The sequence below is a fragment of the Octopus sinensis genome, linkage group LG29 (assembly GCF_006345805.1).
Source record: "Octopus sinensis linkage group LG29, ASM634580v1, whole genome shotgun sequence".
Taxonomy (NCBI): domain Eukaryota; kingdom Metazoa; phylum Mollusca; class Cephalopoda; order Octopoda; family Octopodidae; genus Octopus; species Octopus sinensis.
This window is the reverse complement of record NC_043025.1, coordinates 16,498,964-16,514,465: the sequence shown is the minus strand read 5'-3', so window position 1 is coordinate 16,514,465 and position 15,502 is coordinate 16,498,964. Positions and strand designations below refer to the sequence as shown.

The 15,502-nt window shown below is 41.4% G+C and overlaps 1 protein-coding gene across 1 annotated transcript in view; it reads right to left on the bottom strand.

Annotated features, from left to right (window-relative positions):
* LOC115226237 (nucleolar protein 9) overlaps positions 1 to 13,865 on the bottom strand; it is a 38,269-nt gene extending 24,404 nt beyond the window's left edge. Inside the window, exons 1-4 of the mRNA XM_029797260.2 lie at positions 13,504 to 13,865; positions 7,907 to 8,449; positions 2,598 to 2,699; positions 1,514 to 1,682 (exon numbers count right to left, since the gene is read on the bottom strand). Of these exons, the coding sequence (XP_029653120.1) occupies positions 1,514 to 1,682; positions 2,598 to 2,699; positions 7,907 to 8,449; positions 13,504 to 13,645 (956 nt within the window). The 5' untranslated portion in view covers positions 13,646 to 13,865. The remainder of the gene's footprint in view (positions 1 to 1,513; positions 1,683 to 2,597; positions 2,700 to 7,906; positions 8,450 to 13,503) is intronic.
* Between the last annotated feature and the right edge of the window lie 1,637 nt (positions 13,866 to 15,502).

The following is a 15,502-nucleotide window of genomic DNA, read 5'->3' as shown; positions in this document are numbered from 1 at the left end:
CCAAAGCCAGGAACTTTGCATGTGTATATTCTTTTATTCTTTCAGTTATTTAACTGTGGCCATGTTGGAGCACCACGTTTAGTCAAACAAATCAATACCCAGGACTTATTCTTTGTAAGCCTAGTACTATTTTATAGGTCTCTTTTGCTGAAATGATAAGTTATGGGGATGTAAACACACCAACATCGGCTGTCAAGGGATGGTGGAGGGACAAACAAAGACACAAATACATACATACACACACATATATATATACAATTGGCTTCTTTCAGTTTTTGTCTACCAACATCCACTCACAGGACTTTGGTCGGCCTGAGGCTATAGTAGAAGACACTTGGCCAAGGTGCCACACAGTGGGACTGAACCCAGAATCATGTCGTTGGGAAGCAAGTTTCTTACCCAACAGCCACTCACCTTTCTAAACAGGGCTAATTTAGCTTGTTCCTCTGCAGACTGAAAAAATAATGAACTTAATTGATTTTCATACCTTATTGGACTCTCGTTAGAGGCGTCCGGTTCAATTATATGAATGCCAGAGGAACAAGCAGCCAATCAGTTTAATTACTCAACAAATTTAGCAACAACAGAAAAACAGGAACAACTAATTTGCATACTGTAAGGGTTCATCATTTCATTTAATATTAGGGACATGTTAAAGCAGCAAGCTGGCAGAATCATTAGCACACCGGACAAAATGCATGGTGGTACTTTATCACTTTTATGTTCTGAGTTCAAATTCTGCTGGGGTCGATTTTGCCTTTCATTCTTTCAAGATAAATAAAATTAGTATTTATTTCTTTACTATCCACAAGGGGCTAAACACAGAGAGGACAAACATCATCATCATCGTTTAACGTCCGCTTTCCATGCTAGCATGGGTTGGACGGTTCAACTGGGGTCTGGGGATCCTGAAGGCTGCACCAGGCCAGTCAGATCTGGCAGTGTTTCTACAGCTGGATGCCCTTCCTAACGCCAACCACTCCGAGAGTGTAGTGGGTGATTTTATGTGCCACCGACACAGGTGCCAGACGAGGCTGGCGAATGGCCACGCTCGGATGATGTTTTTTATGTGCCACCGACACAGGTGCCAGACGAGGCTGGCGAACGGCCATGATCGGATGGTGTTTGTTACGTGCCCACAGCACGGAGGCCAGTCGATGCGGTATTGGCTACGGCCATGTTGGATTAAATCGATTACATCGACCCCAGTGTGTAACTGGTACTTAATTTATCGACCCCGAAAGGATGAAAGGCAAAGTCGACCTCGGCGGAATTTGAACTCAGAATGTAACGGCAGACGAAATACCACTAAGCATTTCGCCCGGCATGCAAATGGTTCTGCCAGCTCGCCGCCTTCAAAATAAAATTCGAACCAGCTGAGCCCTGGGGGTTGAGGTAATTGAGCTACCTACCTCACCCAAAATTGCAGGCTTTGTGCCAAAGTTTGAAATACTTATCAAGGAACTATCAATAGGGGTCTCAGTCCACACAGTATGAAGGGATGATTGCTTACCTGGAGGAATCTATGAGAGCTGTGTCTGGATCAACGGGGGGAATGTCAAGAAATCCACACAATTTGATAATTCTACTGCAGAATTTTCTGCCAATGTCCTGGTCCAGTTCCATCGTGAGCTGCACCAAAACCTGAATGACTGGGTTGGCTAATTTGTGTGTGAAATATGCTGAAAAAGAAAATTAGAAAGAAGGGGACCAAAATAAAGTAGCTTAGCAGAAGAAAACATCAAATTGAGGTGGGGGGGTACCTTGCGATCTCAGAATATAACAAAATTAAACATTGAAACAGAATCCGTGGTACTGTGGTACATTAGATGGAGGATGAGGATGTAGGTAACTTGCTTCCCAGCCAGACGGTTCCAGGTTCAGTCCTACAGCATGGCACCTTGGGCAAGTGTTTCCTATTATAGCCTCGGGCCGACCAAAGCCTTCTGAGTGGATTTGATAGACGGAAACTGAAAGAAGCCCGTCGTATATATGTATATATATATATGTGTGTGTATGTGTTTGTGTGTCTGTGTTTGTCTCCCTAGCATTGCTTGACAACCGATGCTGGTGTGTTTACGTCCCCGTCACTTACCGGTTCGGCAAAAGAGACCGATAGAATAAGTACTGGGCTTACAAAGAATAAGTCTCGGGGTCGATTTGCTCGACTAAAAAAGGCGGTGCTCCAGCATGGCCGCAGTCAAATGACTGAAACAAGTAAAAGAAAGTAAAAGAAATATGTACATTGTACAGGTTGGGCAGGGACACTGTCCCACTATGGAATAAATATTTACAATATAGGAACAGGAGGGGCCGTGTGGTAAGTAGCTTGCTTACGAACCACATGGTCCCGGGTCCCTTGGGCAAGTGTCTTCTTCTATAGCTTCGGACTGACCAAAGCCTTGTGAGCGTTTTTGATAGACAGAAACTGGAAGAAGCCCGTCGTGTGTGTGTGTGTTTGTCCCCCAACATCACTTGACAACCGATGGTGGTGTGTTTATGTCCCTGTAAAGGTGGTGCTCCAGTATGGCTGCAGTCAAATGACTGAAACAAGTAAAAGAGTAATATACATTCTCAAACAGGTAATCTATACTTACAGTAAATGTTCTCCAATGCGCAAATATGTTTCGATATTTTAAAAAACCATTTAATGAAATTCTCGTCTTCATTTGCAATTTTCAGTTGGAAATCTTTTGCATCTGAAATTAATGAAAAGGCTTTTAAGAGCATTCCAGCATTGTCCGTTGTTTGTTGATATTGAGACAGATATATGGAAAAATCCCCGACAGCATTGTCATTTAATATTTGTATTCTATGAGTTGGTCTGGGAGGAATCTATGAGAGCTGTGTCTGGGTGAACGGGGGGAATGTCAAGAAATCCACACAATTTGTTAATTCTACTGCAAAGTAAAGGATTTTGAAGAAAAGAAAGATACGCAGAAATGAGAAGAGAACCAAGGAAAGATTAACACAGGAATGGTAACCCAATATGTAGTAAGCCTTACCTTGCTAAGGATGGCTTATCTTCACAGCATTTGTGGGCCCAAATAGCAAAACGATCATTTAAGCCGATACGTATAAAGTTTGTAGTAAGATACGTAAGACCAATATTGCTCAGGCAAAAACACGTATCGCAATTTTGAAGTTATCTCTACAGATGTTCTACAGAAACTCGCGCTAACACCGATTTGTTATGTTTGTATATGAATCTGTCTAATGTGAACAGCAAAACAAAAACGGAAAACTAGTTAAGGGGTGTATAATGGATATTAGAGGATTTCTTTCTCTTTCAAGAGTACTACATCCAACCGAATTGGCCACCAAATACAGCAGTGAAACATAAATGGAGAGACCAAATTTACATATTAAACCCATTCCTGGCAACTGGTGTATATATATTAATGACTTCAAGGGACATCATACTTTTTGTTTTGCAGACATAAAATACCGTAAATCCTCGAGTATAATCTGCATTTTTCCCCCGCAAAATTTAAAGGTCAAAATCCCTTGTGCGTACTATACACGAGGTTAAAAAGGAAAAATATTTTCTAAGCAATGTCCGAGTCTCTCTTTGCTGTCCGGCAATGTTTATTCAGACGCATTTTGTGATGTCGGGCATGAAAATACCTTAAGCTAAGCCTGAAAGCAATGAAGTCATAAAAGAATCATCCATAACTTGCAGTAAGCAGCATTTATTAAAATAAAAGTATTCAGAACACAGAATAACTTGTAACAAAAACATTTTGCAAACATATTTACATTCCCATATAACAGTTAAGAACATCACCATTATTGTATTACGCATGCGCGGAAGGCTGGAGGGTAAATCAGCCGAAACATTGTGTTAACAAAAAACAAGACATCAAATGCAATAAGATTGAAGACAGGTAAAAATAGGTAACGAGTGTCAGTATCACACCTGACCCATTAACCATCCACAAACACATTTTTTAAACGGCCGCAACTGAGACACCAATTTCACACATGAAACACTTTCCTGGCAACAGGTATGTACTTATGAATTGCTGGTAGGGGTGGTCGATACCAGTGCCACCTGACTGGCTCCCATGCCGGTGGCACATAAAAAGCACCATTCGAGCGTGGTCAAAGCCAGTGCCGCCTGACTGGCACTGTGTCAGTGGTATGTAAAAAGCACCCACTACACTATCAGAGTGGTTGGCATTAGGAAGGACATCCGGCTGTAGAAACCTTGCCAGATCAGATTGGAGCCTGGTGCAGCCTCTTGGCTTGCCAGCCCCCAGTCAAACCATCCAACCCATGCCAGCATGGAAAGCAGATGTTAAACGATGATGATGATATATTACAAAGTATATTAATTCAATAGTGTGTCTCAGCTTTTTTCTTTAAAGTTATCTCCACGGAGATTCTACAGCACTGCTAACAGAGGGGAGGCATAGTATCAACTGATAAGCCTTCAATGGACTTGGTAGTAATTGTGTGGTCGCATAACAAAACACAGTGTCCCCCACCGGCAATTAAATATAAATGAGGTCTGATCAATAAGTATCCAGACCGGTGCTATAAAAACAAAACTACAACACGTACCAATTTGGCATTTCATCTCCTTCCAAGTGGTCCTCTTCGGAAGCCACACACTTAATCCAGTGCTGTTTCCGTTAATGGAAGCATTCCTGGAACTTGTTTTCTGGAATAATCAGCAGCTGCCTCATCACACTCACTTTGATTTCTTTGATATCCTGAGATCTTCTGCCTCTCAAGCGAGATTTGATTTTTGGGAAGAGGAAGACATCATGAGGGATGCGATCTGGGGAATACGGTGGCTGTCGGACCTGGGGGAATGCTGTGCCTGGCCAAAAACTGCTGCTGAATGGGCAGGTGTGTTGTCACGGTGCAAATGCCACTCACCGGACACATGCAATTGTGGCCTTTTCCAACGACCAGCATCCAGTAAAACATCACGGTAATACTCCTGGTTTACTGTCTGACCAGCTGGAGCATACTCATGATGGACAATGCCCTTGTAGTCAAAGAAAACGGTCAGCAGTGTCTTTACATTGCTTTGATTCATTTGTGCTTTCTTTGATCTCAGAGAGGTTGGGGTCTTCCACTGTGAAGACTGAGCCTTTATTTCGGGGCCATACCCATAGAACCATGATTCATGGTCAATCTGTGCCAAGCAGTTCCACTCTGCATGCTTTAGCTTTGTTACTATGGCGACGGCTTGGATACTTATTTTGATCAGACCACATTTATACAAACCTGGGCACCAAACTATTAATCGTTAATTAACAAAATTAACATTTTTGTTAAGAATTTCCCTTTCAAGTTAACTTTGGAAATCATTATCAGACTAATTCACTCCCATTACATCTAATTTCTGTTAATTTAAATTCAATTGAAGTTAGGGGATTTTATAGTTTTGGTCCCCTTTAAAGGGGTTTTTTGGTGGTTTTAGAGCAAAAACTGATTGTTTTTTTCTATAATAATTAACATTAATGGTTTACTAATAACTTCAGTTACATTTTTGAAGAATTAACCGACTGACGGTTAACGAAGATAACTTTTGGTTAATAGATTAATGGTTAACGAAGATAACTTTTGGTTAATAGTTTAATGGTTAACGAAGATAACTTTCCGATTAACGGTGCCCACCTGTGTATATATGTTCTTTTTTTTCTTTTACTTGTTTCAGTCATTTGACTGCGGCCATGCTGGAGCACCTCCTATCGTCAAACGAATTGACCCCAGGACTTATTTTTTTTATAAGCGTAGCACTTATTCTATTGGTCCCTTTTGCTGAACCACTAAGTTATGGGGATTAAAACACACCAACATCAGTTGTCAAATTATGGTGGTAGGAGGACAAACACAGACACAGAAGCATATACATACATATATATACATACATATATATACATACATATATATACATACATATATATATATACTAGCAGTATCGCCCGGCGTTGCTCGGGTTTTTAAGGGAAATAACTATAAAGCATTTTTAGAGAGTTATAGCCAAAAATGGAAAAAAATGATGGTAAATTTTTTTAGTTAAAAAGGTCGAGTTGCGTCCCCAGACAGTCTGTGGTTTGTGTTTCTGATTCTCGACCCCATGTCGAATTTATCGATTTTTTTCAGAACTGGGGAACTTTTCAAAATTTTCGCTGCGTAGTTTTGAATTATGACATTGGGCTGTGTGTGTGTCAAGTTTCATCAGAATCGGTCGAAAGCCGTGGTCAGGGTGAGGGTACAACATAACAGACACACAGAAACACACACAGACAAACTGCCGTTTATATAGAGAGAGATACATATATATATATATATATATACATATATACATACATATATATACATACATATATATATATATACATATATATATATATATACATACATATATACATATATATATATATACATACATATATACATATATATATATATATGTAAACAGTAAAAAATAAATACAAACTGGGACAAGAACGTGAAACAGCAAGGAGACGACACAAGAACCACAGGACGGGACATTCGAAGCCCTCAGTCATCAGTCAAGAACCAGATCATCTTCGCAATTAATCTTGAGATTGCTCCGAACTGGCAGCCCCCAAGGGGATCTAAGCCAAGCGCATTAGATCCCTTGGAAGAAAGCTTCGAATGTATACAACAACAACAAGGGACGGAAAACGAACGATGTACACGAATAAAAATACAGAATACGTGACAACAATAAGGAAAGCACAAATAATATATATATATATATATATATATATATATATATAGGCACAGGAGTGGCTGTGTGGTAAGTAGCTTGTTTACCAACCACATGGTTCCGGGTTCAGTCCCACTGCGTGGCACCTTGGGCAAGTGTCTTCTACTATAGCCTCGGGCCGACCAAAGCCTTGTGAGTGGATTTGGTAGACGGAAACTGAAAGAAGCCCGTCGTATATATGTATATATATATGCGTGTGTGTATGTTGTGTGTCTCTGTTTGTCCCCCAAGCATTGCTTGACAACCGATGCTGGTGTTTTTATGTCCCCGTCACTTAGCGGTTCGGCAAAAGAGACCAATAGAATAAGTACTGGGCTTACAAAAGAATAAGTCCCGGGGTCGAGTTGCTCGATTAAAGGCGGTGCTCCAGCATGGCCGCAGTCAAATGACTGAAACAAGTAAAAGAGTAAAAGAGAGTATATATATATATATATATATATATATATATATATATATATATATATATATATACAATGGGCTTCTTCCAGTTTCTGTCTACCAAATCCACTCACAAGGCCTTGGTCGGTCCAAGGCTATAGTAGAAGACACTTGCCCAAGGTACCACACAGTGGGACTGAACCCGAAACCATGTGGTTGGTAAGCTATCTTCTTACTATACAGCCACACCAAGTAACATGGTAGTGGAAGAATGAAGTGGACAGGGCCATCAGGGGAAACAAACAGGCATGGAAGGACACTGGAAGTGTGGTGGTAGCAGGGAACCCAATCAGGGGAGCTAAGAGACAGGTTTACTTAGCGAGAGGGGATAAGAAGAAATTTGCCGATGTTCTGCGTCGTGAGACTTGAAGTGTTTTGAATTGCAAGACTGTATGAGAGACAATGCGTCCACATGGATGATGGCTCAATTGCATTTAATGATGCTGCAAAGGGAGACACCACTACGGAAAGGGTGCTAAATGAAGAGAATGGATGGGAGGAAGAGAGTCTGCCAAATGTCAACCGACTGACGGAAAGTTGGTGAATAAAAGACAGGATGGTCATAGCTGGACAACTGTTTTATCCAAGGTCTGCTAGATTAGGAGCAACCTAGGGCTAAACATCGAGGGCAAATCAGATAACAACAAGGAAGGACACATTTGATAATGTAGTCCTAGATACACAATGTGTGAAAAAAGATTTTTAATTTACCTTTTTGAAACTTCTGTCCCTTGGTGGTGGTTGTATCTTTCACTGGTTTATTGGCCAAGATATGGAGTGACACACGGACAATATGACTGGCGTAGACATCGGTGATGAATGTCTCAATGTTGTCATCAAGGAACTCACAGAACTGTAGAAACGATTCCCGTGCTGACGCCGATCCCTTTTTCGACCCTGCCTTCTTCTTGCCCTTCCTCTTTCCACCATCACCATCACCATCACCATCGTCATCGTCATCACTGACACCGTTGTCTTCTGCGTTACCCTTGATCTCCTCTTCGTCATGGAGCTCTGCTGGGTCGGCATCGAATGTGGAAGGCAACAGTAGGAGGGTTTTGTGCATGATGTGGCTCGTGCAGCGGTCGGTGCAGAACTCCATCCGATTCGAGCAGATCATCTGCCACATATAAAACAGGTGCTTTGGTTCAGCATTCTTCAAGAATGTCTCTACATAGTGACTGGCAGTTTGGTTCTGACACACAGGGACCACCTCCGTCTTCAGCTGGCGGAGAACGTTGAGCAAAAAAATACCTAAAAAGACAAGATTATTTACAGGATTATACACACACATATCATTTAACATCCGTTTTCCATGCTGGCATGGCTTGGATGGTTTGACAGGGGACCGGCTAGACAGAAGACTGCACCAGACTTGTTGGTTTTAGCTGGATGCCATTCCTAACACCAACCACCTAGCAGAGTAGACCAAGTGTTTTTTTTTATATAGCACAAACACCAGCAAGGCCTGTTTTTGCAGGGTTTTCACCCCTGGGTGCCTTTCCAAATGTCAACCATTTTACAGTGTGGACAACACCAACATCAAAATGAAAATCAAATGGAAATTGTAGTTAAGATACCCGTGCTGGTGACACATAAAAAGCACTGTCCAAACGTGGCCATAGCCAGCGCCACCTGACTGGCATCTGTGTCGGTGACATGTAAAAGCACCATCCGATTGTGGCCATTTGCCGGCCTCCTCTGGCCCCTGTGCAGCTGGCACATAAAAAGCACCCACTACACTCACGGAGTGGTTGGCATTAGGAAGGGCATCCAGCTGTAGAAATACTGCCAGATCAGACTGGAGCTTTGTGCAGCCTCCTGGCTTCCCAGACCCCGGTCGAACCATCCAACCTATGCTAGCATGGAAAACAGACGTTAAACAATGATGATGATGATATATATGTAGATATATATATATATTTAGAATTCTTTTTCTTTTTTAAATTTTGACCTTGATGCAGAGAAGCTATAACTAATGGTTACAATTTTTTGGCACAAGGCCAGTCTGGGGCAATTAGGTTAACCCCAATGCACAACAGGAACTTATTTTAACAACCCTGAAAGTGATGAAAGGCAAAGTTGACCCTGGTGGGATCTGAACTCAAAAAATGTAAAATGGCTGAAATATTGCAAAGCATTTTGTCTGGGGTGTTGAGGGTTCTGCCAGTTTGTTGCCTTCTACAAATAAAAGTGTGAAAATATTGAATTATACCCAAAAAAAAAAAAACAAACTTTGATTTTCCCCATTAAAAGGATTTTTAAAACTCAGTATTGTGACATTACTATTTCAAAGCCTTGTGAGTAGATTTGGTAGATGGAAACTGAAAGAAGCCCATCACATATCTATGTGTGCATTTGTATGTTTGTGTCTGTCCTCTCCACCATCGCTTGATAATCGATGTTGGTGGGTTTACGTCCCTGTAACTTAGTGGTTCAGCAAAAGAGACCGATAGAGTAAGTAATGGGCTTACAAAGAGTAAGTCCTGGGGTCAATTTGACTAAAGGCGGTGCTGCAGCATGGCCGCAGTCAAATGACTGAAACAAATAAAAGAATAAAAGAATATATATATGCAAAGAATTTATGTGTCTGTATGTTCTACAAGATTCCTGGTGTGAAATCTTCTGCTGAAACAGATCCTTCGAGACAGCCATTTTCCTTTTCTTGCCAGATAAACAAACGGATTCTGTGTTTGTTCTTCACTGGTCCCGGTGCGCGCACTCGCGCATCCGTGCTAGCTAGTCGTAAGTAGTCGATCCTACAACGACTTGCACCTATGTTTGTATTTCAAGGCTGAATCCATATCAAAGAAAATTAAAGAATATTTTCCCAACAAAGTAAATAAAATGCAAAGTAAATAACTTTTAAAACTAATAAATTATTTTTATAAACAAACTAAGGTTAGGGTTGGGGTTAAAAAGTCGTTGTAGGATCGACTACGTACGATTAGCTAGCGCGGATGCGTGAGTGTGCGCACTGGGACCCCTGTTCGCTAGTATTACCCTTATTTTATGTCCATTATCTGGAAATCTTTCTTCACACAGCCATTTTAGTTAATGTTTTTTGTATAGTCTGAAATTGTTGCAGAATTCTTCCAAGTCATCATCATCATCATCATCGTTTAACGTCCGTTCTCCATGCTAGCATGGGTTGGACGGTTCTACTGAGATCTGTGAAGCCAGAAGGCTTCATCAGGCCCAGTCAAATCTGGCAGTGTTTCTACGGCTGGATGCCCTTCCTAATGCCAACCACTCCTTGAGTGTAGTGGGTGCTTTTTACGTGCCACCCACACAGGTGCCAGACGGAGCTGGCAAACGGCCACGAACGGATGGTGCTTTTTATGTGCCACCGGCACGAGGCCAGTCGGGGCGGCGCTGGCAACGGTCGCGAAATGGAAGGTTCTCTTACATGCCACCGGCACTGGTAACACATCTGCAATTTCCATTGATCGATTTCTAATTATCATACTAGGAGTACAACTGCAAATCTGAATTCCATTTGGATACCTTGGTCTCCTATTGATAAATATATTGCACACCTACATACAGAGTGGACTTCATATGGTGGGGAAGGGCAGAATTAGTAACCGGGGCAAAATGAGTAATTCTGATTTCTGATTATTATCTCCCCACCTGTTTGAAATTATTGCATTGCAAGTAGAGCATCATTTCTAAGAGTAAAAATAGTCAGGTGGCAGGTCCCCCTTTTGTCAAAAAAGGTTCCCTCCACTTTGTCCTCATTGTAATTAAGGCTGCTAAGAAAATACCTGGATAATTTTTGCTGTTTAACAATCAAAATAATCTTTTCTCTGTTGGATTCCAAATAAATTTTCTTCCCCACACTAATGTCTAATTTGATAACTTTCAAGTTTCCAAAAAATGATGTCTAAAATGGGGTGAAATAATGATTTATTTCAATAATTTCTTCTGTTGAGGCTCCATGGTGCAGGTCACGAAGAAACTAGAGAATATTTTATGTAGTTTTTTTTAGTTGAGTTCATATCATTGACTAGCACATAAAAAGCACCATTGAAGCGTGACCATTGCCAGAGCTGCCTGACTGGCACCCATGTCGGTGGCACGTAAAAACACCCACTGCGCTCTCAGAGGGATTGGCATTAGGAAGGGCATCCAGCTTTGCCAAATCTGATTGGAACCTGGTGCAGCTTCCCAATTCTCTGTCAAACCACCCAACCCATGCCAGGAAGGAAAGCAGACGTTAAACGACAATGATGATGATGTGTCATTTTCAGCCTCAGTCATCTGACGTAAATATTAAATTGGTTTTTGCATTTCTAAAAGATGGATATTGATGTGTGTGAGTGTTTTTTCCTGGAAAACTGAAGTGGCAAATATACTATGGCCTACTCATTTTGCCCCAGTCGAATTTGTCCAGTGACCAGATTAACTTACTTTTACTTTACTCTTTTACTTGTTTCAGTCGTTTTGACTGCGGCCATGCTGGAGCACCGCCTTTAATCGAGCAACTCGACCCTGGGACTTATTCTTTTTGTAAGCCCAGTACTTATTCTATCGGTCTCTTTTGCCGAACCGCTAAGTGACGGGGACATAAACACACCAGCTTCGGTTGTCAAGCAATGCTAGGGGGACAAACACAGACACACAAACAAACACACATACATATACATATACACGACAGGCTTCTTTCAGTTTCCGTCTACCAAATCCACTCACAAGGCATTGGTCGGCCCGGGGCTATAGCAGAAGACACTATAGCAAGATGCCACGTAGTAGGACTGAACCCAGAACCATGTGGTTGGTTAGCAAGCTACTTACCACACAGCCACTCCCGCGCCAAATAAATATTAACTGAAAGTAAATATGCAAGATTTGGCATTCTTTCGATATAACTCGACAAAATCAAAACACTTCGGGTATTTCCGTGGAAGCAAGTGTCGGTTCGATTCTGTTTCATGCTTGGAAATTTGCGGATTTTACACAGACACATGAAACGGGTAAGAACAAATATGCAAGGCTTTGTTTTTCTTCAAGTTTAAAATGAGACATTGCTGGCATAATTTCGTTATGTCTATACTCCACAACCCACGGAAATACCCGAAGCGAAATGCCCCTATCCTGTCGAGTTATAGCGAAGGAATGCCCAAGATTTTTCTCAAGTTTCAAATGCGACCCTGTTTTTGTAATCGTGCTTGTGTGAAATACAAATTCATAAACAAGTACACCCATTTGCTTACGCTCCCGTTTCGATTGACAAGTCAAAAGTAAATAAGAACTTTTCACGGACCGATCTTTCGGTACAAGTACCATAACTGCCAGTTATAAACCCACGTGGGTTTATTTACATTCCTGAAGAAAAACGAAACCCTTCCCCCACATATATGAAAAAAACTTTTCGGTAAGTGACGATCCTCTTCAAATGTAAACAAACAGTAACTGGCAGTTACTTGAACCGAAAGATCGCCACTTTTTGGATGTTTGTGAATATTTGATATAAAAAATATGTTTGCTTGTACGCAATAACAATTGTATTAATCTTTTCTACAAGCGTTGGAATTTTGGAGAGGGGAGGTGCTGGTCGATCACATCGAATCCCCCAGTGCATGACTGGTACTCATTATATCCAAAAGGATAAAAGGCAAAGTCGACTTGGGCGGAATTTGAACTTAGATCATTAAAGACGGAAGAAATCCTGCAAAGCATTTTGTCCGGCGTGCTAATGACTCTGCCAGCGCGGCACACGGGTTATGAACCCCCGAAGCACTTGGACTGCGACCTATTTTATCGACCTAGAAACGATGAAAGGCAAAGTGGGTACTATTTAAGAAGAGTGATCCCGGTGCGCGCACTCGCCAGTCGATCCTTACTTTGTGCTTTTGTGTTTTATTTACTTTGTTTACGAAAAATTATTTACTTTGTGTTTTATTTACTTGCTTGGTAGTCGTTGTAGGATCGACTAGTCACGACTAGCTAGCGTGGATGAGCGAGTACGCGAGTGCGCGCACCGGGACCACTCTTCTTAAGTAGTAACGGTAAAGTGAGCATCGACGGAAACTGAACTCAGAATGTTAAGTCGGAAGAAATGCCGTTGACGGTTTTATAAGGATTCTATCAGATTGCAGTTCTTTTGGGGGTTTTACAAACGATTCTGCAAAGAAGAAGAAGAAGAAGAAGAAGAAGAAGATAAAGGAAAAAAAGAAGAAGAAGAAAAAGAAGAAGAAGATAAAGGAAAAAAAGAAGAAGAAGAAGATAAAGGAAAAAAAGAAGAAGAAGAAGAAAAAGAAGAAGAAGATAAAGGAAAAAAAGAAGGAAATGAATGAAGGCCTCACTTTTGTTTTCGGGATCCTGACAGGTTTCCTGTTTGAAATTTTGGTAAGCCCTTTTATAATAAGACATCGTGTCCTCAGACAACGACCCTTTCTTGCTCTTATTGCTGGGTTTTTGGTCCTTCATTCGGTGTTTTGGGTTCATGATGTGAGTAAAACTATTTATAATCAAATAAAGATCTATTTCCCGTTCTGTTGATGAGGTGCAGCCACAATCGAGTTAAATGGAGAAATAGACATGATGTCTTTATTATTATCAGCTACAGAATGCTATAGAAATATATATATATACATATATATAAAGTATGTAGAGATGTGTGTGTAATTATGAAGAGGAACAGATTTCGACATGTGCTCGAATACGAAATTAATGCTAAAATGTTGTGGCTATATAGATTATATTAGATGCAGCTGTATATGTCTAGCCATAGTTACGAATACCATGGGGGAGGAAAAAAGGCCAAAAAGTGAATATTTAAATGAAGAATATGAATTGTTATAGATATATATATTAATAAAGGACTATACATATACTTTTATTTTGAGTTCTATTTTTTTGTTGTTTGAATGACCATTCCCCTGTGTGTGTGTGTGTACACACACTACACACACGTACACATATATCCATATGTCTGTCTGTCCACTATCTATCTATCCATTTATTTATCTATCTATCTAACTATCTATCTACCTACCAACCCACCTATCTATCTATCTATCTCTCTCTCTCTCTCTCTCTCTCTCTCTCTCTCTCTCTCTCTCTCTCTCTCTCTCTCTCCCACTTACTCTGGCCCCTTTTCTATCCCTATCTCTCCCTCTCCACTGCTCATATTACATATCAAGCTGCTACTTTCTGTTCTCTTTTACTTTTTTACTTGTTTCAGTCATTTGACTGCGGCCATGCTGGAGCACCGCCTTTAGTCGAGCAAATCGACCCAGGACTTATCCTTTGAAAGCCAGTACTTATTCTAGCAGTCTCCTTTGCCGAACCGCTAAGTGACGGGAACGTAAACACACCAGCACCAGTTGTCAAGCGATGATGGGGGGGGGGGACAAACACAGACATACAAACACATATATATATATATATATATATATATATATATATATATATCAGGACTAAGAGTGACTTTAGGATCAGGACTAAGAGGGCGACTAGAAGACGACCAACATGGAGAAGAAGGGTCTGGAAGCTTAAAGCCCTGCGAATGGACAGAGATTTAGAGATATGTTACTTGAAGCCTTTGACGAAGTGGAAGGGGGTATAGCTACACATTGGGGTAGAAGACACTGGACGTTTCTGAGGGACAACCTGCTGCTGAAAGCCGCTGCCAGATCTGTGGCTGGTTTGCAAAGTCCCTTAAGACCCAAAATAACGTGGTGGTGGAACAATATTGTTGACAGGGCTATAGACAAAAGAACAGGCTTGGAAGGCCTGGAAGAACGGTGGTAGCAGGGAAGGGTATCAGACTGCCAGAAGGGAAGCTAGGAGACAGGTCTATCTAGCCAGAGGGGAAGCAGATAAGAGAAAATTTGCCAATGTCCTGCGCCGTGAGGATGAAAGACTTGAGGTATTTCGTGTTGCAAGACAGTGTGTGAGAGAGAATCGTGATGTGGTAGGAGAGAAATGTGTTCGCATGGAGGATGGTTCACTTGCGCTAAATGAGGAGGATGCAAAGAGAGAAGCTTGGAGACCGCCACTATGAAAGGTTACTGATGAAGAAAATGAATGGATAAAGAGAGTCTGCCGAATGTTGACCCTACAGAGGGACCAGCTATCCGAGTTGATAGTTCCGTGGTAGCTAAGGCAATAGAGAAGCATGAAGACAGGGAAAGCCCCAGGCCCATCAGGAATTACTGCAGAGATGCTCAAAATATCTGGCAGTGTCGGCTATAACTAGTCACCCGTATAGTCAACCAGGTGATACACGAAGGAGTCATACCCAATGACTGGGCAGCAGCATACTAGTCAACTGCTACAAAGGTAAAGGTGATGCCCTAG